Below are 22,409 nucleotides of genomic sequence, written 5' to 3'. Positions count from 1 at the left end.
AAGGTAGCGAAGGCAAGGCTCTTGTATGCTGGGTGCTGCACAAAAGAAGGCACCTTGTGACCTTAGGGACTGGTTCAGGCTTAAAGCTGCTGTGAAAGTGGAGTTTGAGAGAAAAATGGAGGAGCTTTTTAGATGGCTTATATTTTATGCAGCTTTAAGGTGCTGGTGGGTTATCCAGACAAGAACTCAGCAATTGATGCTGGCTCTGAAACGGGTTCCCTCTCAGACTTCGGGTAAGTGGTTTTGTCTCTGGTTTTTGCCCTACCTAAGAAATGGATGAGCTGACTCACGTCGCCTTACGAGAGCTAATATAAGTGTTCTGAGGATGAATCATGCTGTGGAAGTGCTAAATCCTTGATACACACCTGTGCACCTTCTTACAAGTTTGCTTCTTCACTTAATACAGTTCTGTTTGAAGTCTGTCCGTCTCTGACATGAGCCTGTGCTCTTTGCCTATATCTCATCGCAGCAATGCCCAAGGAAGGCATTTGGGATTGGTCTCATAATGTTTACCTGCTGCTTTCTTTTCAGATGATCTTCTGTTTCCATTTGTTGCAAAATAGACTCAGATGGCAAGTTTATTTAAGTGAAAGGTTTATTTTCCATTGCTGAGGATCATATAGGTCTTTCATACACATTTGGTAGTTGAAAAATAACTACTGCAATACTATCTAGCAACACAGAAAAATATGATTGTTGAATTTAGGGCTGTGCTAGCCCATAAATCATAGGTCCACAACCAATTTAAATACAGATGTGCACAAATTAGATATTAAGATACTTATTAATAATCTTTCATAATGCTTACACTTGCAAATCTCTTAAATACATTCAGAACCAATTGCTTTGATATAAAATTGATGTTTTGCAGGTTAATGCTTGCCCAGACGTACGAGTGAAGTAATACCCACTGGGGCAGTGCTAAATTTAAACTTTTGAAGTTTTTGAACCCGATGGTGTGCAAGCAAAGTAGAAACTTGAGTAGTGCTCCTTAAGTGGAGAGGAGAATTGAGTGCTGGAAAAATCTCAGTGTGAGGAAGACTGCTAGAGATGAAGTTTGTCTTCTGGCCTCTGGCAGCTCTGCAGTCATGAATGGCTTCTGTAGGGTAATCGGTTTTGTACATCACTTTCCTCCTGTGGCTATAGTTCTCAGTTTTCTTTGGACTTGATTTCTATTCTTCAGCAAAATGTTCTCATTCTGCAGTTTTCAGTGTTGAATCTAGCCTTGAGAAAACTTAATGGTGTTTTTCTGTAGATAAACCTGCTTCTAGAAAGTTGCGTTTTCTGTCTGTTTTGCAGACAACTGTGAAAAGCCAGCCTCAGCACAGCAATAGAGTTGACAGAACAAGTTCTTAGTCCGAGATGATTTTACAGGCTTGTTGCCCAGCCTCTGCTGCCACGATCAGTGACACCAGTATACAGACCCTGTGTTCTGCAGGTCAGGCAACGAACTTTGGGCTCACACAGGGTATAGATCTCCTCCTGGCGCTTGTATTCTTGTCTCTTCCCGTGGTGTAAGCAGTTAAGCTTGCCCCCAGGTAGCCTGTTGGTGGATAAATGGTATTGTTGGGGAGCGGGGGGAGCTAGGCTGTTCGAATGGCCTAAAGGCGTTTTGATCATAGATAAGAACATTGTCTATCAAGAGGTATTACTATCAAGCTTTCACTGTAATTGGTAGCATTCAGTTATGAGCCAGTATGGGTATTAAAATATCTTCAGGAGATGCTGGCTCAGGTGGCATAGTGTGTGCCATAAACATTGCTAGTGATCAATCTGTATTTGTGTAGGAGACTTCTGGAAGCAATGTTGTGCATATAAATTTTGCGTATTTAATAACATGTTTAAATGAAAAAATAAAATAAAATTGTGCTGTTTGGGATTCCTTTTCAGAATAAAATTCTAATAAAGCAGTCCGGTGGATTGAGATTCCCTTCTATGTGTATGTCTTGCTCTTTCTCCTATGCTGGTAACTGCTCCCCTCTCGTGACGGTGTCACATTGCTGAAGCAGGCAGCCGAATGTGTTCCCACCATGAAGGTACCGGGGCTTGTCAAAGCAAAAGGGAATCGTTTCAAGAGTAAAGTAGAGCTGTGACTTGAGACGTTGCACAAATCGATTGTAGACGGATAGCAAACAAACTGGTAAAAGCCTTTATTTTTACTTAACCATCTTGACCATGTGTGCCTATTTGTATTGCGGATGTGGGCTGCAGCCATGCGGGGTGGGAGGGAAACCATGCGTCGGTGTGTTCTGAGGTGTGCGCGCGAAGCAGAAGGGGTGTCCTCTGCCCGTTCTCCCTTTCCAGAGAAATTGTTCTTGCCAAAATTTTCTACCTGTTGCAAGAGTTGCTTTCTTTTCAGCACAGTAAAATGTCAACTTTCACTGTCCCTCCCCTCTGGTAGGCATCTGTAACCTCTGTACGACTGTGTATAGTACACACAACAGTCATCAGATCTCTGCTGGCTTTAGATACCATCAAGTTGGGTGTATTGTAAAACCAACCGTATTCATTTGAAAAAAAAAAAATAAATTTTTTTTGAAATGCGGATGTGATATCTTACTTTGTTACACTTGAGTCGCTTCCCGAAGCATGGATGGAGATGGAGGTGGTGGAGCGAGTTGGGTCAAAGCTGGGCGGTAGCTTTGGGGGGAGCACAGGGCATGACCCCCAAACCTTTGTCAGAAAGTGACTTTACTTTCAGCCTTGGGTTTGATTTGACTGAATGCCATTAATTTTCTAAACAGCTAGGAGAGCCTGGAAGTGCTCAGAGGGGTGATTTAAATCCCACTGTTGCCCACAGAAGTGGGAGTGTGGGGGGATACTATGGTGGTGGGTGCCTGGTGCTGGGCACAGGCAGATAAAATCCTTTGTAAATCCAGGTTCTGAGCTTCTGTCCCTGTCCCTTGGGTTTCACCGTGAAAAAATAAGAATAAATTATTAAATTCCTGCTTTTGCTTCTCCACACTGCCACGCCTGTCCCTTGGGCTTCCCCTTTAACAAATATCAATAATAATAAATTCCTGCTTTTTGCTTTTTATCGCCTTGGAGCGTTAACTCCCGCAGTAACCAACAAGATGGAAGCTTTGCCCCGGTAACGGCCCCAGGGGTGGCGGCGCCTCATAGCAACGGGGCCGCACGCAGGCCAGGAATGGGGAGCGGCGGCGGCGGCGGTGAGGGGGTGAAGGAGGGCCCCGGGCCCTGAGGGGAGTGGGGCCAGGCCCTGAGGCTGCCTTGAGGCTGGGCAGCGCTGCTCCGGGGGTCTTCTGAGGGCTGTGGGGACTCTGCCCTCGTGCCTTCCCCTCAGCCACAAGGTCTCGAGGGTCTCTGAGCCCTGTGCCCCTGGGGGTCTTGTGGGGTTGGGGAGCTTCAATGCTGCCTCAAGGGGCTGGGGGTAGGTGTGTATTGCACTGGGGTGGTCGCGTGCCCCCAGAGATCTGGTGGACGATGAGGTTTGAGGAGGGTTTGAGGGGCTGTGGTCTCCTCAGGAGCTGTGGTGGAGCTGTGGTCTCTCCTGGAGCTGCTCCAAGCCCCCTCAGTAATCCCCAGATCATGAAGACGGCAGCGAGCCGTACAGCTCCTGCAAAGCCTCCGAGTCCCCTGAGAGCGCTGCCAGGGCAGAGCCTAGGCAACAGCGACAGAAGCAGAGCTGCTGATGGAAGCGGCTGCGCTGTCCCAGCCCCGTAAATGAGAGGTGGTGCCAGGAACAGCTCCTTGGCTCTGCCAGCAGCGCCGCTCCCCAGGGAGCCGCAGGTTGGAGGGGCTTTCCTCCTGGCCCAGGAGGGCAGCTCTGTTTGCCCTTCCCCAGAGGCAAATTTTGCTTCTGTGCATCTCTATTTAGTGTGTTTCTGTGAATAAATGTTAATTTTCTGCTCCCTTGCAGTCGCCTGTTCCGGCGAGATGGCCACGCTGAGCGTGAAGCCGGGACAGAGGTTCACTGTGCCGGACTGGCACACCAACGCCGAACTCATCTCAGCCGATGCCGAAAGCCAGCGTTCTGCTTCCCACCGAGTCCGGCAGGAAACCCGAGCTCTCCGCAACGAAACCAACAACCAGGTGGGCCTTCAGCAGCTCAGCCACTCCTGGGTCTGTCAGAACAGCAGGCTGAGGAGTGTAGGAGGGTGTCTAGATCCCGTTGTACAAACTAGGGGAGAGTAGAGGGGTTTACCTCCTGGAAACCTCCTAAATACATTCACGGGAAGTAAATAAATGTATGTGTGCAGTGATGTGTGTGCTGTCATGAGCTCCCAGGGTGTGATTCTCACAGCCGTTGCAAGTTGTGTTGTTTTCTGTGCTCCCTACTTGTGTAGGTGGCTGTTTGACCAAATGACAATGCTACACCTCTGCGAGAGGTCTGTCAATTCTGAATCCAGGAAAAGGCTTCAGCAAGTTTCACAATTTCAGTTTAAAAAAATAAACAAAAGAAACCAACTCATGGCATTTCTACTCTAATTCCAGGCGAAATGGGATGAACATGACAACCAAACCCGCCTGACTGAACGTATCAGCAGTGTGAACAGATGGAAAGAGACCCTGGACAAATGCCTTGCAGACATAGATGAGGAAATCGATGCCTTAGCCAAAGTATGTTGGGAAGACAGATGGCTGGAAATCAACCTACGCTTTTAACATGGGATGTTAAATAATTGATTTGTGTCTTCTGTAGTGGGCAAGCCCATATGGTGTCCAAGGTGGGGGCTTATCACAGGTACACTGGGATCGATACCTGATGAAATGACTTCCTGGAAAGCGAGCCAGTGTGTTCTTGGCTGAGCTAAGCCATTTTATGGAGCTGTGTATTGCATGCACATGTGTTCTTTTTTTTTTTTTTTTTTTTTTTTTAGAGCTCTAAAGCGTAGTGAGCAGTATGTTAAGACCTTAGTTTGAAAATGTTTGATTTTAAATAGAGAGTAGCAGTGGGATGCGTCTCTGATTCTTTTAGTTCTAAACCCACGGGCTGTTCCTTTTGGAGCCCTTAGCCCCCAGCAAGGTGTGACTCCTGATGTGAAGAGCAGGCATAGAGGACTGGTGTGTTCAGCTCTCACAGTTTTCATCCCAGATTTGCTAAGAGGTTTCAGAACTGCAGATACAAGCAGTGGAAATGCCCTCCTACCAAGGGCATTGGTGGGTTTCCCTTCCTTTCTTCCTCTTCCATCCCTGAAGGGGACTCCCTCACACAGCTAGCTTCTCCCTCCAGGTGAAGGAAGCAGCAGAACGTGCCCTCCAGGCAAAGAACTTGTCTTTGGACGTTGCCATTGAGTGCCTGACACTCCGTGAGAGCCGCCGTGCCATCGACGTGGTGAGGGACCCTGTGGAGGACGAGCTGCACAAGGAGGTGAAGGTGATAGACAAGGCCAAGAGAGAACTGCAGCAGAGGGTGAATGAAGCCTTCGAGCAGCTCTGGTGAGTCAAATAAAACATCGCTCATTTTAAAAAGATGACAGGGGTTGTGATTTTGAAGTGGGGAGCTGCCTCCCTCGTCCGCATGCTCCCCACTGACTCCAGCCTTGCTTCCTGCAGCCACCTCCAGGAAGCTCGCCAGCAGCTGAGCTTTGACCACCGGGGCAAGATGGAAGCGTTGGAAATAGATCGCGTGTGCTTATCCCTCAGCGTGAACTCTCCCAATATCTCCTTCAAGGTCAACCCAACGCGTGTCCCAAACGGGTAAGTAAAGAGCTTGCCCTTGGGGGGGCCAAATCCATGCTGGTGCTTGAAAGAGTCTTGAGTTACCGAGACAGCTCAGAACAGGAGTTGGCTGCTGGGGGTTGTTGTGGCTCTTGGAATGTGAAGCCACAGCCTTTTGGGAGATGAGACCTGAATCCATGCTTGTAGTGGGCTGATTGCTAGTGACGTGTACTGGTGCTATCAGATCTTTCAGGATGTCAGAGCACACCTAGCCCATAACACCATCGTTGTCAAATAAATAAACAGCATCTTGGTAAAGGGGAAAATGGGAGCACAGTGAACGTGTTATCTAAATCGTCACTGCAAAACCAGGGAAGCTTGCTGCCCTGCCTCCCTGCTACTTGGCTACAGATGACAGTGAGTAGTATGGTATCAGCCTTTGGCACAGCTTATGGGGGAGCTGTTGCACATTTTTCTCTTGCTTGGCATTTCATAGCATGCTTTGGATGTGTCCCCAGTTTGAGCAGATGTTGGGCTTGGTGCAGGAGCCGTGGGGTAGCAAGCTCCAGCTGGTGCACTGAGGGGATCGGACAGGATGTGACCTCCAGAATTCCTGAATCGTTTTGCACTGCGGAAAGCCGCCTTGGCCTGCAGCAGGTGGTTCCTTTTGAACTGTCTTGCAAACACACAACTTATTTTCATAACTGATTTGTTCACAGATCAACTGCAGTTGATGAGTGGGAACAGAATAGCCAATACAACAAGGATCACGCTGAGGCAGAAATGAAAGCCTCGACTAAGCTCCGAGAAGTGATCATGCTTGCCATTGCCCAGGTAAATGAGTCCCTTGGTTGGGAATCAGTGGTGCCAAAGTTCTGTGGGATCCAGCGTGGGAGAATGGGTTTGTGAGCTGTGACCAGGGAAAGGGAGTCTTGGAAAAGAGAGCATCAGCCCACACACCCTGCTGAGAGCAGTTGCCCTCCTGCTTTAAAAGGGGGGTTTGATTGTGCTGTGGAGGTTGCAACAAACTCAGCAACCTGGAAGACTCGTACCAGTCCATCGTTCCCATGCCTTTTGGCTACAGGGGGGTGCATGACCTGCATGTGCATGTCAGGGGACCCTTCCAGCTGCCAGAACCCCGATGGTTTTGTTTATAGGCTTGTCCCAACCTCACACGTCTCATGTGATGGCCACATTGTCAGCTGCTGGGAGGGAGAGCCATTCGGGATGTGTGTGACTGCAGACTGTTCTCTCTTCAGACCAACAACGAGCTGGAGGCTCAGCGTGTAGCTACAGAGTTTGCCTTGCGCAAGAGGATTAGAGACATGGAGAGAGCCTACGATGAGCTGAAATGGCAGGAGCGAAATGTAAATGGCACTTGTTTGGTCATCAACCACAACTTTGGGTGGGAATTGAATCTGAAGACTGTTTGTTACCTGGAATGCTACTCGGTCTGAGCACTTCCTTGCTGTGCTCACATGTCCTGGTCTGACAAGCTGGGGGCAGAGATGGGTAGGGGTTTCCCTGCTACAAGAAAGGCTGTTAAACCATGGCGCACACTTCCATTCCTTGGATTTTTATCCATCCCATTAATCTGTGATGGCAAAAGTCTGCGTTTCCATATTGATCCTGCACTTGCAGGGAAACGCAACTGTGAGAGAGAGGCTGCCTATAAATTTGTCTCAGTTTTGTTTTAAATATAAAGGTCGTTCCCCACAAAAGCTGTGAAGTGGCACATGTGTGATCTCTGCAACACCCAAACTTCCTCTGCCGTCACAGTTGCTGCTCTGACATTTCCCAGCAGTGCTGCCACGTTTTGGCCTTTTTATTTCACCCCTGGTCTCAACCACCATGGCCACAAAGCACCGCAGCACCATGCCTGGTCTGTGTGAGAAGCCTGGTGTATGAGCAGAGGGGTTCAGCACTCAGAAGCCCTTGTTTTAAAATCCATTCCTAGCACAGTAAAAGCCCAGGATGTGTGGGGGCTGTTTTCCAGCCTATACCCTAAGGGAAGGGAACTGTGGCTGATCATCATCACCCTCACGGTGCACATCTTTATCCTTAGACCTTGGAGGAAATCGCTGAGATGGAAGAGGACATCCGACGGCTGGAGGAAGATCTCCAAAGGAAAATGCAGGATCTGAAAGTAGCCCACACCCGCCTGGAGACCCGCACGTATCGGCCCAACGTGGAGCTCTGTCGGGATCAGGTACCAGCCTCGCCTGGCACGCATCCTGCCAGTAGGGACTGGGGAGCTGAACTGGGGTGCTTGCGTGAGTCTGAGAAGTGTGGCTGTGCTTTGGAGAAAACTACAGAGGGACTGAGCAACAGTTCCTACAGGCACACAGCAAAGCGAGCAAATAAATGTCCCAGCTGGGCTAGCAGGGGGACGAGAGAACTGTGGCCTTTCTAAAACAGCACATTGGTCCCGTTAACTGCCACGACTGACTCCCTCCCCACCTTGCAGGTCCAGTACGGGCTAACAGATGAGGTCCACCAGCTGGAGGGAATCATCCGCGCGCTCAAGCTCAAGCTGGCAGAGGCACAGTAAGTCCTCTGCTCCCTGCAGCGATGGTGGCCCAGCATTGCTGACGTGAGGGACGTGGCTATGTGCAGTGCTGGGCCTGGCATGCCTGCAGGAGCTGCATTTTGGAGCTTGTGTCTGTTTAGAGCAAGAGTGGAAATGGTTTTTGGGCTTGGAGGGATGCTTCACTGGGCAGCGGGGGAGCAGGCAAGGCCTGGAGGTCTGCATGGTAGGAGGCTGGATGGGGTTCCCACAGCCCTTGCCTGCACTCCGACTGCAACCAGGCTTAATCAGCAGTTCTAAAAGGGAAAAAAAAGTGGGTGAAAAGTGAAGGAGGAAATAGAAGTGCTGTTCTGGGCTGGCTCAGGGCTCCCAGGGTGCACATCTCTGTGCTGCAATCTAGGAGCAGCGTGTGGGCTTGCTATTCACAGACCCAAACAATGCTACTGCTATGCACCGAGAAGGATCTGGTGCATTAGCTCTTTATGCAAAGGCAAATGCTACACAGCTATTTCTGCTGCCAGAAAGTGGGAAGTTGTGTGTTTCCTGTCCAACTTGAGATGTGAATACGGTGTCTGAACCCAAATCCTCTCACTTGTGCTTGTTCTCAGGGATGCCTTGGACGCTCTATACAGACAGCTTTACCGCATCCAGACAGATATGAGCTACAAAGCCAATTCCCTGGTGCTGGACAACAAGTGCATGGATAGCCGGCGAAAACTCGTGGTTCCTGCCGAGAAATTTGTGCCAGAGGTCGACACTTTCAACCGGACCACAAACCGTGCACCCTCCCCGCTGAAGAACGGGCAGCTGGAGTTGGCTTAGCGTGCTGGGGAGTGTTGTGCAATGAGCCACGCCGAAGAGAGAGCTACCAGTGACTCAGTTCCGTAGTAGGGAAAGCGGACATCTGTGTCATGTTAGGATAATGTAATTCTCCTCCCTCTCTCTCTCCTTAGTTTGTTATATAACTGTCTGTCCCCTTGCATGATGTTTATAGCCTCTTGCACTCCAAGGAGCATTATAAACAATAAAGAGTCTGTCCCCAAGAGCAGTTGTCATCTGACAGTGTTGGAAGCTATTTCGTGATGATTGAATCCATCTGGGCTCTTTAGTGTTTTAAGTCCTTCAAAGTGCGAGGCTGGGCTCTGAAAAGGGACTGTGTAATGGTGGCAGCGCGCCACATCTGCTCTCTGGGTGCACTGACTTGAATCTGCTCCCTTTAATGATTAAAGTTTGGCTTGGGATTTCCCCCCGCCTGCTAGCCCTGCAGAGTTAACACAAGCTACATGAACAAGAGACAGAGTCTGTCCTGCCTTGTGTGCCAGCAGCCTTGTTTTAACCCAACACAGGGCGAGGTGCAGGTCCCGCTCCTGGTGTGCTGCAAGGCGCTGAGCACCACGCTCCCCCTGGGCACTGCTCCTAGGGGGAAGGAGCCCCGTGTCCTTCAAGAGGGGATGGAGGAAAAAATAGCACAGGGAGATAAAGTGGCCATCTGGGAATAACATCCTCCAGCCTGCTGCTGCTGGTGGAGAGGAGGAACAGGGGAGAGCTCATTGCTCTCTGCACCTGCCTGGAAGGAAGGGGTGGGGAGCTGGGGTCGGCCTCTGCTCACAGGGAACTGTGCCAGGAGCAGAGGGAACGGCCTCGAGTTGTGCCAGGGGAGGTTCAGGCTGGAAATGAGGAGACATTTCTCCTCAGCAAGAGCGCTCAGGCGTTGGGACGGGTTGCCCAGGGAGGTGGTGGAGTCCCCGTCCCTGGGGGTGTTCAGGGAGAGGTTGGACGTGGTGCTGGGGGACACGGTCAGTGGGTAGTGGCTGGAACGGGTGATCTTGGAGGCTTTTTTCAACCCTAATGATTCTGTGATCCCATGGGCAGCCCCCAGGGGCCCTGTGAAGCCCCCAAGCGCAGCCCCCTGTTCTCAGCGCTCTCCCCTCCGGGCCGCCAGGGGCCGCTGGTGCCGGCGGCGGGGCGCTGCGGGACAAAATGGCGGCGGCGGCGGGCTCCGGGTCTGGCCCGGGCTCGGGCTCGGGCTCGGGCTCGGGTCGGTCTCCGGTGGCAGCGGCTGCGGCTCGTCCTCGGCCCGGTCCCGCCCGGTTCCGGGGCTGCTTGGCCGGGGCGCTGCTGGGCGATTGCCTGGGCGCCGTCTTCGAGGGCAGGAGCGTGGTGAAGCTGCCCGACTTGCTGCGCTTCCTCCGCGGCTTGGAACCGGCGCCCGGGCCGGCCGGTGAGGGAGAACCGCCCGGCAGCGCCCGCAGAGGTGGGCGGAACGGCGGGGGGGGGACCGGGACCGGCCCCGGGAGGGAGCCCCCCGAGATCCCCTCACACCGGGCAGACCCCAACCGTGGGGAGCTTGGGGTACCTCAGCCCTGCCTGGGTGCAGGACCCCAGTGCTGTGGGGCTGGGGTCCCTCTTTTTGGGGCTCGGGTCCTCCCTTTAGTGCTCGGGTCCTCCCTTTTGGGGCTGGTTTTGCTGAAGCTGTGCCCAGCTCCCCGTGGCCGTGTCCTGGTCCCCGTGCACATGTTGGGCATGGAGGTGAAGCTGAGGACCCTCAGATGTTTTTTGAGTGAAACTGGGGTGCAGGAGCATCGCTGCACCTTGGTGGCACAATTTTATTGCCGTATAACTTAAATGCAGCAGTGCTTTATCTTCTCTGCTTGTCAGTGCATGCTGTATACTCCCCAAAAAAGAGACATCTCTGACTTGTCCATCTGTGCCTATGAAACGCCAAACATTTTGTCTTGGATCTTATTTGCTTCAAAATGCTTTTTGTCTTGTTCTTGCTGTGATCGCATCCCTCATGCTCTGTGCCTTGCTGCTCTGATGGCTGTGGGCAGTGAGCTTGAGTTGCTGTCGGTCTTCTGGTAGCTTTTTAACTCCAACTATGCGGATAGGGGGTCCTTGGAGAGTAGGGAAGAGCTGGGAGCTGAGAAGGACAGGAGCTTGCCCTTGGACGCTCATGTTATGTTTTGACCTTCTATTTTAGAAACGCTTTCGTACACAGACGACACGGCCATGAGCAGGTCTGTGGTGCAGTCTCTGCTGGCCAAGAGGGAGTTTGACGAAGTTGACATGGCCAAGAGGTAAGGACTGCAGCCAGCTTCTGAGGCCAGGGAGTTGATATTCACTAGCAATGGCAAAACTTTCTTAAAGTGAAGCAATCACTGTAATTTTCTGCAAAAGGGGACGGGGGCTAAGGCAAAGTCATTGTTAATTTGTAGAGAAAATAAGAGTGATTGCTAATCCTGTAATTTATTATGTGCTTAGCGCTGTCCTGGAACATACAGCATCGTTAGCTTTGAAATGAAGCAGTATGGGACGTGCTGTTTTACCATTCTGTATTGCAGCCGTGTGCATTTACCCACCTTTGTGAAAGATAACGCTCAGACATTTCAGAAGCATTTCCTTTCATGTTAATTTGTTGCTATTTATGTTTGTACTTCCCTTAATTTAGTTAGTGAATATTAGTGAGGTCAGCTTCAGCTTGTTTATGATCCATTTCCCTTTTGGATCCACAGCCCTGGCAGCATTTGGTTCCACTTAGGGGAGAGCATTTATTTGTTTAGAAAACACTTCCATTGAACTTGAACAAAAGACTTTCTTTGTGGTTGTGACCCAGGGAAATGTTTCCAGTTTGCTTCTATTTCAAAGCAAAGTTGAGAGGGAAACAAGTGGGTTGTGAAAGATGATGTTTATACACCCTTTCCTCCTTTCACACCAATTTTTGGGAGTGAGATTCTTTGCATGCAGAAGTGAATCAGTTGAACCGTGACTGTCACTGGATTGTCCATGTGCTATTAATTCACCCTATGAAGTGCCTTTTACAACCCTTTGCAACTTCAGTAACAGACCAAGTATCCCTTGTATTCTTTCTCACCTGTGTAACTGATGCTTTCTTGATTGTGGCAGGTTTGCTGAGGAATACAAGAAGGAACCCAACAGGGGCTATGGGATGGCAGTTGTCAACGTCTTCAAGAAGCTCCTGAGCCCCAAGTGCAACGATGTGTTTGAACCTGCAAGAGCCCAGTTTAATGGGAAAGGTTCCTATGGAAATGGCGGTGCCATGAGGGTGGCAGGCATTTCGCTCGCCTATTCTGATGTTCAGGATGTAAAGAAGGTATGATTCTTGGCCCTTTTGGGCACCCTGGCCCTACGACTCCCTGCTGTCAGGCGAGTCCCACCGTGGTCTCTCAGTTTTGCTCATGATGTGTTTTCTTTTGCAGTTTGCAAAGCTCAGTGCTGAATTAACCCATGCCAACTCCCTGGGTTACAACGGGGCCATCCTGCAGGCCCTGGCAGTGCATCTCGCCCTGCAGGGAGAGCTCAGCAAGGAAACCTTCCTTGAGCAGCTGATTAGCCACATGGAAGACATAGAAGCAGATGATAAATCTCTTACTGATGCCCGAGCGTAAGTAGCTGTGTACACTGCTGTGTACAGTTTGTTCTGGCTTTTCAGTCTCTCTTCCTCATTGTGCTTTTGTTTCCAGGCTGGGATTTGAGGACTTACCATTTTCAAGGCGCTTGAAGAAAATAAAAGAATTTTTGGAGCTCAGCAGTGTTCCCAAAGATGATGTATTGTTTGAATTAGGTAAATACCTTTCTTACTACTAGTATTAGGAAAGAGCTGGAAGCAGGACTGACTCAGTAAGCCAGGGTCATTTGTCCTCCCCCAGGCTACCACTTTGGCCCCTGCTGCCTGCCAGGCACTGCGTGTGCTGGAAAGGCTGCGTGTGCTCTCCAGGCAGTAATTCTCTGAGTCCTGACCCTGTGACTCCTTCCCTGAATTGCTGGGAAAAAAAATCTGACTAAGAAAAACAATCTTGAGTAAAGTTTCTTAATATTCTAAGACCTCGTCTTAATGGCTGTAAGATCTTCGTGTTGGATGAGTACTGCCAGCCCGTGCTGGTGTGGCTGTGATTTGGTCTCTGGGGTGGCAGTGGTAGTGGTGAACACAGGGAGTGTTCTGCAAACTTAGTTTCGCTCTTTGGCGTGATAAAATCAGCAATACTAAAACAGAAAGTAACTGGCAATGGGGTGTTAGGATGTTGCAATGAAAAGGGAACAGGTACTTGTGTGGGAAAAAAGACCAGAGTGTTCTGCAGCACTAAAGGTCATTGTGCTTGTTGTTTTTATTAACAGGCAATGGCATCGCAGCTTTGCGGTCTGTCCCTACTGCAATTTACTCCTTCTTGCGCTGTATGGAAGCTGACCCAGATATTCCTGAACACTACAGCAACCTGCAGAGGACCATCATCTACTGTATCTCTCTGGGTGGAGACACAGACACCATTGCCACCATGGCAGGAGCAATTGCAGGGGCTTATTATGGTGAGGAACAGATACCCCCGAGCTGGGAGCAGAGCTGTGAAGCTTTTCAAGAGACACAGAAGCTGGCAAATAGCTTGTATGAACTGTACTGCCAGCGGCTCTGAGCCCCGAGGGGAGCTTGTGTGCAGAAGGCAAAGCAGGTGGAATCCTCTGCTGTTCTGGTCAGAAAGTTTGGGGGGGATCCCTGCCATTTGCAGACACCGGCGAGCCTCCATCGGAGAGACATCTTCTGTGAGCCGAGGGGTTTGAAGAGATGGGACGTGCCCCTCCAGCTGGGAAATGGCTGCATGCGGAGCCTTGGACAGTGGCGTGCCTCTCCTCTGAAGTACAGGAGCGTCTAGTTTTCATAAGATTTCTGCTTCTTGCTTTGTCCCACCCTCCTGCCACTATGTCACTTTGTCACTGCTGGGTGGGTGTCTGACCCCGCTGACTCTTTTGCTGTTTTGCTCTGTACGCCGTGGCCTTCACTTCAGTTGTTAGCTCTGTCAAGCAGTGGCTCTCACAGGCTGCTCACCCCTCTTGAAACACTGATTTGTTCTCTACTGACCAGCTAAAGGCTGTGGGTGGGAGTCATCAGAGCAGCATGAGAGGGGAGAGCCTGGCAGGATGCTTCCCACCTGTACTGTGCAGTGAGGATGCAGGAGAACAGAAAGGGATGTTCGCTACAGTAAAAGCAAAATGAAAAGTGCCAGAGATTGGAGAAGGGATTTCTCTGCATAGCTAGTGGCATTTTAAGAACTGCCCCATCCCTGGAGGCATTGAAGGCCAGGCTGGATGCGGCTCTGGGCAGCGTGCTCCAGTGGTTGGCAACCCACTGAGCAGGGAGGTTGAAACTAGATGATCTTTAAGGTCCTTTTCAACCCAGGCCATTCTGTGATTCCATGAACTGCCTTTGGTGCATGCAGACAGAATCCCAGTAGGCTCATTGTTACCGCTGGAAGAAGGCATAACTAATTATTGTCCCTTTGGTGTCCTGTGCTCTGCAATCTGCCCGATGCTGTCCTGATTTATTACATTTTGTGTTCCCTTATATCACTGACTTTCACATTTCTGCAGCCATTTCCTTAGTTCCTAATCCTTTCGCCCTGCATTTTTAATCCTGTCCTACCTATGTCCAGAGCACCAAGAGATTGCTATCTAAATCTGGGGGTGGAGGTACATCATGAAACGCAGTGTCACACAAGGATTGAATTCTTGCTCCTGCTGCAGTCAGCGACAAAAAATGACTTCAGCAGGAAGCAGGAGCTAATTCTCATAGCTTTAAAACTCTACTTTGTAAGAATCATCTGAAAATAAAGGGGAAAGAAGGTTAATTGGGAGAGAACTTAGCAGAGTTTAAAAGAATTTCAGGGTTTGAGGCTGGTACTGGGGGGGGCAAGAATATTCTAGCAAAGCTGTGTTGTTCCAGGGTTTCAAGTTTAAAACCTTTGCCAAATGGAGCTGGTCAGAAAGGGAATAATAACAGCTTGTGTACGGCACGTCTGAAAAGGTTTTTCCAATAATTAAAAACAAAAGAGGCAAGCAGTCATCATATGGAAATGTTTGTAAATTTGAATGTGGCAGTGTAATTCTGTGTTCTCTCTCTAGTATTTCTTGTAACACCAGGAAGTGAATGTTGTACACGAATGGAGTTCACTCCCTTCTGATAGCAGCACATGGCTGTTGTGTGTGTCAGACCGCATGCACGTGTGGAAAATCTGCTCGTGATAGTCATTCCAGGCTTTCCTGTACTCCGCTTCCTTCAAGTGCCAGTCTTCTGTGTGATGCTTTAATGGGTTTTCCTTGTATAAATGAATATCTTGTTCTGAGAACATGTGGAATTTTGGTCTTTTGTATATTGTGCTGCAGATCTGAGGTGTAAAATGTCAGGTTTTTCACGTTTTTCTGCCAGAGATGTCGACGTATTCACAGAGTTATTTAAAAGAAGGTATTTTCCCTTTAAAGGAGCTTTATAATTTTAAATGTGTGGAATTCATGAAGAACAGAAGTTTCCTGTTTAAAAAATACAGCTCATTTTAGGCCAGAATTTAAATGCATACCAAAACACTCAGCTCTGACTTTCTTGGAAAGAAATAAAATCATGCAGCTATCTTTGTTATTTAGCCACTGCTCCTGTCTTTTTGTTAAAGTCACAAAGTTGTTTCTGGGCTTCAGGCATGACATTGCCCTGGGGAACATCTGACCTCAGCCTCCTGAGCTGGAGAACAGAGCTGGTCAGGCTTCTGGGCAATTAGATGGCTTTATTTATGTTTCTGCCAGGGTTTTGTAGCTGTTTTAAAGAATCCTCGTCATTTAGCTGAAGCTGGACTTGGGGAAACGTACACAGAAAGCGTGTGTGTGAAACGTGATTTGCCTGGAGGCCGTGCTGCAGTGTTCCTGTTTCCTCTGCTAGGAGAGGACATAATCCTCATCACCCCTGTGAACGGATTTTGTGGGTGTCAGGGGTGCCAGGGACAGGACCAGGTGAGGCCGTGATCATCAGGAGTCGGTGGGAAGTGTGTGGGGAGCATAAGGAAGCTGTCGGCTCGTGCCCTTCTAATAAGGGTCTGCCCTGTAGGTGTTTTTATATCCTGCATGTGCTGCTTTTGGGGGGCCTGTCCAAAGGAGTGAAGGGTAGGGTAAGCAGGACAAAGGCACAGCTGAGCCTACCTTTTATACAATAAGTTTTATTGATGGTTTGTCAATACAATCAAGTACTGTAGTTTTAGTTCTGAAGACAAGGCCAGTTTCTGATCACAAAAAGAGTGCATTTTAAACCAACTTTTACTATGACAGACAGTGCATGTAATAAGTATTTACAAAACTAAAAACCTCTATATACTAGGTTAGAAATGAAGATACTAGAGGCAAATTTAAAAAAAATAGTAAGAATTTGTATATAAAAATGCATGTTGTAATGCAGTTTTCATAATTAACAATAGACATACTTCATCCAACCCAACCTTTTTTTTTTATTACTGCGATTGAAACCAAAATCCCATGCGCTCACACACACGACAGAAAATAATTCCTTCTGCTGGCGAATATCATGTACTCAGTACTCCAGAAAAAAAAAATCTTCCTGACGATATCTGGTTTAGTGAACAGCCTCCCTCGTCCCGTGCATCGTTTTTTTCTAGCCTATGTGCATGTAATCTCTCTGCCTTTCAATTACTGTGTAAATGTAACAGGTTATACAGCTGCAAAAGGTTGATTATGGTTTATGCTCTGCACGTGAAGGGAAAGTGGAAATGCAAAACAATATCTACAGCACTGAACGAGTTACTGACTCGGTTTGGTTACAGCGAGTAGTTTTGTCGCCGCTTTTTTTTTGCCAGCTAGAACGAGAAGATCGGAATAAAACAACACAGAACAAAACGAGATCGAACGTAGGTTAGAGCACAGTATAAATAAATGGTGTTGTCGAAGAAGAGGACTACGCTTCCACCCCGGAGAGCACCTGGGAGCACGTGGAAGCTGCGGACCCTACTGCAGGTAGTGTGCACGTCGCCGCCCCGCCGCCGCAGAGCTGCCTGGCAGAGGGAGCGAGACCCCAGCGGGTGTCCCGTGCTGCCAGCTCCAGTCTGTTGCTGTTCTCCACAGGACAGAAAAGTCGATAAAGGAGACGCAGGCTTCGTCCCAGAGCCCTCCTCCCAAGGCTGGGCTCGAAGAAAGCGAGCTTCCACTTTTAATTTTAGGGTTGCTTGTCTGTATGGCTCCTGCTCCAGCTGGGGTCGGGACCCAAGTGGCTGTGGCACCTCCCTGCTCTCAGGAATTAAAAACGTCCAGTGGGATCAGAAGCGCCCAGGCTGCGTTTCAACTTGAGAGAACTTCCTCACATCACAACTTGCAGCTTTCCGTGGAGTCAAATCATCCTGGCGGAGGGATGCCAGCCCCAGAAGGGCAGGAGCTCAAGTGCTGGCCTTTCAATTTTAGGCTTTTGTGTTTCTTGATTTCAGGGATAGGGGTGTTTTTAAATGGAAGCCCTGGATGGCAAGAGACAGAAAGACGGGACAGGCTTACAGAAAAACAAAACAAAAAACAACCAAAGGAAAAAAAAAAAATAGAAAAAGTTGTTTAAATATCTTGTACAGTCAATCTGGAGAACAATCCCAAGTCCCATTCTTGCTACATCTCTTCTCTTTGGCCATGGAGTAGGCTTTAGGAAAATGTGAGGGTAAGAGTTGCTCAGCTGGTGACCAAATCATTGCCATTTTCTCAGGGATGTGCCCTGGTAGGGGGACACGCAGTATAACTCGTGGGGTAACTTCAGCAGCGTGCTACTTGCCTGGGATGAGAAGAATTGCTTCACTCTAAGTGCGGCTGGCAATCACTATTCTACCATGAGAAAATCCGCGAAGCAGCAGAGCTCAATCACTCCCTTTAGCAAAGGACAGAGCAGCCAAGTGGTCAGAATCCGCGCGTTCCTTCCCCAAATCCTTGTAGCTCATATTTAGGTCGATGACATTTCAAGCATTGGAGAGACAAAAAGTGGTAACAACAGACAAATGTGATTTTCTTTAACCTGTCATAGATTGGCACCCGGAACGGCGCGCTTTTACAGACACATATTGCACTAGACTTGTAAATAACATCGTTAAGTAGGTAATAGCACCGTTGTAAAACGACTGAATGGGAAGTTAAAGAATTATCACTGGTTCTTAATAAAAAGGTCCCCGGAGAAGGGGGGAAAATACCAATGTGAAAGCTTACACATCCTGGAGTAGTGAGGCAGTGAAAGCAGGTTGTCCGTAAGAGGCACTTGGAAGAAAGCAGAACTAAACCTTCCGTCACACCAGGCCAGCAGCACTGTAAGCCAGGCTTTTTGTGCCATCCCCGCGTCATCAGAGAATGACACACTCGTGAGGTCAAGTCTTTGGACTGCAAAGAAATGTACGGGACAGGACGAGCCCTCGGGCTTGCCAGGAGATGAATTAACACAAGAGGGAGGATCGTTGTTCGTCCATCACAGGGGTCCCAGCTTCCCTGATCAGCTCTGGACCAGGCTGGCTGTCATCCTCCCAAAAAGCAGTGCCTGGATGGTTTTATTCCTAAAGATGATTGGGGGTGGGGTGGGGGAGAAGGCTAAAAAATAATATTTACTTACTATAAGAAGGTGCTTATGCAAAGTGTTCCACTTTCTCTGTTTATAAATCCAACCACACTGAATCTGGAGTAAGACGGGCCCCCTCAAAGCACAGTCTAAACAAATAGGCATCAGGGAGCCCGAAACGTGGGCATTTGATGGGTTGGGAAGGAAATTTCTCAATCCATCAAGGATCTCCGGTGCTGTATGCATTTGTCTTAAGTGCCTAGGACCTCTGTGTTGACTAGCAAATACACCATCCATTACAACAGCTGTATTTATTTGACTAGTGCTCAGAATGGGAAGCGAGGGCACTTGATTATAGGCCAGGAGGATCTGGTCTTCCAGACTCCCCTCCCTGGGTCGCAGAGCGATGTTCTGCACAGCCAGATCCTTGCCATCCCAAGCGAGTTCCTGTGTTTGATGTGCAGTCACTAGGGTAAAATTTATTCCAAATACACTTTACTGAGGAAGTTGCTCCCTCCCTCCCTTCTCTATCCCCCTAAAAAAGAAAGAAAGAAAGAAAAGTCGTCTCCTTTCTGATTACCCTCTTGACTCATAGATCAAACAGCGTGAAGCAAGGTCCCGCGACAACGGCTTGCGCATTCTTCCCAGTGATTTTTCTTTTTTGTATTAATTTTAATTCATTTTTTTATCAAAAAAAAAAAAAAAAAGACAGTTTATGGCTAAAGTGGGTGAAAAGGAAACGCGCCCTACAGCCGTTATGTGGGGCAAAGCAGGAACCCGGAGAAGGAGGAGTGGATGTATTCTGTGGAGTACAACCCGTTGGCCTGGTCCGAGGGCATTTGTACCCAGACTTGGTCGTTCTCCTTGAGTTCAAGCACGGCACTGCCTGAGGCTTGGTCCAGGTAGCCTTTTTTGTACTCGTCATAGGTGTAGGTGGCGGGCACGTTGTTCTTATAAAGCGCCACCCAAACGTTAGTCCCTTTGACATGCACGTGGTAGGCAAAGTAATAAATGCCAGATACGGGGCAGGTGAATATCCCGGTGACCGGGTTGTAGCCGTTGTGCCCGTTGTACAAAGTCCGGTCGAATTTGACCGGCATGCCGGACGCCGGGAAGGGAGAGGTGAGGATGGCGGTGAAGGCAGGCGCGATGCGGGCGGAGAGCTCTCCTCGGCCGTACTGCGGCTTCCCCGGCTTGCCGTTCCCCAGCACGGCGCCCTCCACGCCTCCGTCGGGCAGGTGCAGCCCCGCGATGCCGGTCTCGTCAAACACCCCCGGTGCTCCCGGTGGCCCGGGTGGCCCCGGTGGGCCCGGTGGCCCGTTCAGCCCCGGTGTTCCTGGCATTCCTGGAGGGCCGATGGGGCCGGCCATGCCGGGTTCGCCCGTTTTCCCCTCGCCAGGAGCCCCAGGGAGCCCAGGCTCCCCTTTGAGCCCTGGCAACCCTTGTGGCCCCATGGGACCCGCAGGTCCCTGCAAGCCTGGGATGCCGGAGGGGCCCCGCAGCCCCGGCTGCCCAGGGATCCCGCCGTCCCCTTTTGGCCCAGGGCCGCCCGTTAATCCCGGCACCCCTGGGAGACCGATGAACCCCGGTTCCCCTTTCGGGCCCGTTGGGCCGGGGGGACCCTGTGAGCCGGGCAGACCCCTTTCTCCCGGCACTCCCGGCTTCCCTGCGAAGCCATTCGGGCCCTGGTCACCGCGCATCCCCGGCATTCCTGGGGGCCCGCTGGGCCCCACATCGCCCTTGGAGCCGGGCAGCCCGTGCTTTCCTGGCAGGCCCATGGACCCCGGTGGCCCCGGTGGCCCGATGACACCCGCAGGGCCTGGCTCGCCCGGCTCGCCATCGACACCAGGTTCCCCCTTATCACCGATGGCTCCCGGCACCCCGGGCTGGCCGCGATCTCCCTTGAGGCCGGGCAAGCCTGGCTTCCCATAGCCTGTGGGGCCTGGCAAACCGGGGAGGCCGCGGATGCCCGGTTCTCCCTTCGGTCCCATAGGGCCCTGTATGCCGGGCACCCCTGCTGCTCCCGGGATGCCGATCCCATCGATGCCAGGAGGCCCCCGCGGCCCCACGGGGCCGGGCTCCCCGCTGACCCCCGGCCCACCCGGGGGCCCCATGTCGCCCTTCTCCCCCGGCGCACCCGGCAGGCCATCGAGGCCGGGTTTTCCAACGCCAACAGGCCCTGGGGGCCCTGCGGGGCCAGGAGGGCCCCCGTTCCCCCGTGGTCCTGGTAGCCCTGGCTTCCCCACTCCATTTTCACCCTTCATCCCTCGCTCTCCGCGGGGACCAGGCTCCCCTTTTGGGCCAGGCTCGCCCCGAAACCCTGGCAGCCCCGGGCCACCCTGGGGGCCTGGTTTCCCGTTGACCGAGATGCCGGCTGGCCCCGGTAGCCCTGGGGGGCCGGGCAGTCCTCTGGGTCCTTGCTCTCCTCGTATGCCGGGTTCACCCTTGGCTCCAGGCATCCCCTTCATCCCTGCCTTTCCAGGCAGTCCTGGGATGCCGGGTTTCCCAATGCCCGAGAAGCCGGGGGGGCCAGCAGGTCCGGGCTGGCCATGCATGCCCGGCTTCCCCGTGCCTGGCTTTCCTGGGTAGCCAGGGGGACCGGGGGGGCCGCGGGGTCCGGGCTTCCCTGGAGGTCCTGGCTCCCCTTTGAGGTCCATCGGCAGCAGCGGCGGCATGTCTGTGGAGAGAGGAGACCGCAGAGCTTTACTGGGGGCAGCAGTGGGCTGAGGACACGTGAAACCATGAGGTTCAGGTGCCTGCAGCCAGCAGCACCTTCATTTTGCAGTGACACCCCCCCCCAAGCAGCGTGTGGTGCCAAAGGCAGCCACTGTCAGTGCTGGGGCTGGAAAAAAACTCAGCAGGTCAGCAGCTAATATTTATTTTGCAGCGAGCACATGGCTGCGCAGAGCGGGAGCCTTCCCCTCAACCGGGTCCTTGCAAGCCTGCCCTCCTCCAGAAATGGTTTTATTTAAACGTGGTCACGGTGGCTTCCTGGGCCACCACATCAGCAGACTTGAGGCCAGACCTTGGCCAGAGCCCAAGGCACTAATTGAAGCCTTGCTCCATCTGTCCCTCCGCAGAGGGTGTCAACAAGACCGGCAATTACTGTCGGCTCTGGCAGCGCTGTTTTGTGATGACCTGCTGTGGGTTTTTTTTTTAGGAGCTGGATTCAAACCTCCCGCTGCCTCACTTCCCAGCAGCCTCGAAAGCAGCGTGGGACTCGGCCGCTGCTGCCTGGGCTCAGCTGGCAACGGAGGATGCCAGGACTGGAGATAATCCCTCTACCCCATCCCGTGAGGCCAGGGCCCCGGAGACCTACGCTTGATTGTCTCCTTTGGGATTCAAAAGAAACCTCTTGCATGTACTCGAGAGACCAGGGAGGCGATTCGTGTAGCCGTTAAGACATGCCAGCGGCGTTCTCTGGCTCAGCTCCCGTGTCCAGCGAGGTAGAGAAAAACTTACAAAGAAAAAAGCGCTGAGGAGGGAGGAAAAGCCAATAGCTGCGAGGGAAACGCAACCTCGGTTGCATCCAAGTGAGTCAGCCCAGCTGGGAACAGGCCGTAACCACTTGACATTTAAAGAATTTATAGAGGTCTTTTGCAAACGGATATAAGAAAGAAACTAATGGGCTGAGAGACTACAAAGCCGAGGCGAGCCAGATTACATGCCCACCGCAGCTCAGCGCGAAAAGCGCAGACGTGAGCATAAATCACGCTTTGAGGCTAGCCCAGGCAGGGTGTCGCTTCCCACGTGAGGCAGGGAATGGGTGAGAAACACCAAATGCCATGAGCTCTCTTTTGGGAAGCTCGAAACGAAGGAAAGGCTTGGCAGCCGTATGTACACGGGGCTACGGTGAGAAAGGTGAAGGGCACAGGAAAGGGCCTCAACGCCTCGGGCAAAATTTAA

At 51.0% G+C, this 22,409-nt stretch overlaps 3 protein-coding genes across 4 annotated transcripts in view; 2 read left to right on the top strand and 1 right to left on the bottom strand.

The window, feature by feature from the left end:
* The first annotated feature begins 3,897 nt into the window (after positions 1-3,897).
* Positions 3,898-8,971, top strand: TEKT2 (tektin 2). Its single transcript, XM_032202362.1, has 9 exons — positions 3,898-4,053; positions 4,456-4,581; positions 5,195-5,400; positions 5,518-5,661; positions 6,342-6,456; positions 6,882-6,989; positions 7,688-7,831; positions 8,090-8,169; positions 8,758-8,971. The coding sequence occupies exons 1-9, from the start codon at positions 3,898-3,900 to the stop codon at positions 8,969-8,971; spliced, it is 1,293 nt and encodes a 430-aa protein (XP_032058253.1).
* Positions 8,972-10,129: 1,158 nt separating this feature from the next.
* ADPRS (ADP-ribosylserine hydrolase) lies at positions 10,130-15,573 on the top strand. The gene is made up of 6 exons (XM_032202389.1): positions 10,130-10,403; positions 11,130-11,226; positions 12,053-12,260; positions 12,367-12,551; positions 12,631-12,731; positions 13,283-15,573. Exons 1-6 carry the CDS (start codon positions 10,130-10,132, stop codon positions 13,573-13,575), a joined length of 1,158 nt encoding a protein of 385 aa, XP_032058280.1. The 3' UTR covers positions 13,576-15,573.
* Positions 15,574-19,193: 3,620 nt separating this feature from the next.
* Positions 19,194-22,409, bottom strand: part of COL8A2 (collagen type VIII alpha 2 chain) — a 29,225-nt gene continuing 26,009 nt past the window's right edge. For both annotated transcript variants that reach the window (XM_032202160.1, XM_032202159.1), the window contains exon 3: positions 19,194-21,180. In XM_032202160.1, the coding sequence (XP_032058051.1) occupies positions 19,259-21,180 (1,922 nt within the window). In that variant the 3' untranslated portion in view covers positions 19,194-19,258. The remainder of the gene's footprint in view (positions 21,181-22,409) is intronic.

This window comes from Aythya fuligula, chromosome 23, assembly GCF_009819795.1.
Source record: "Aythya fuligula isolate bAytFul2 chromosome 23, bAytFul2.pri, whole genome shotgun sequence".
In the NCBI taxonomy this organism is placed as follows: Eukaryota; Metazoa; Chordata; class Aves; order Anseriformes; family Anatidae; genus Aythya; species Aythya fuligula.
Note: the sequence above shows the minus strand (reverse complement) of the source record. Positions and strands in the feature narration are given on the sequence as shown.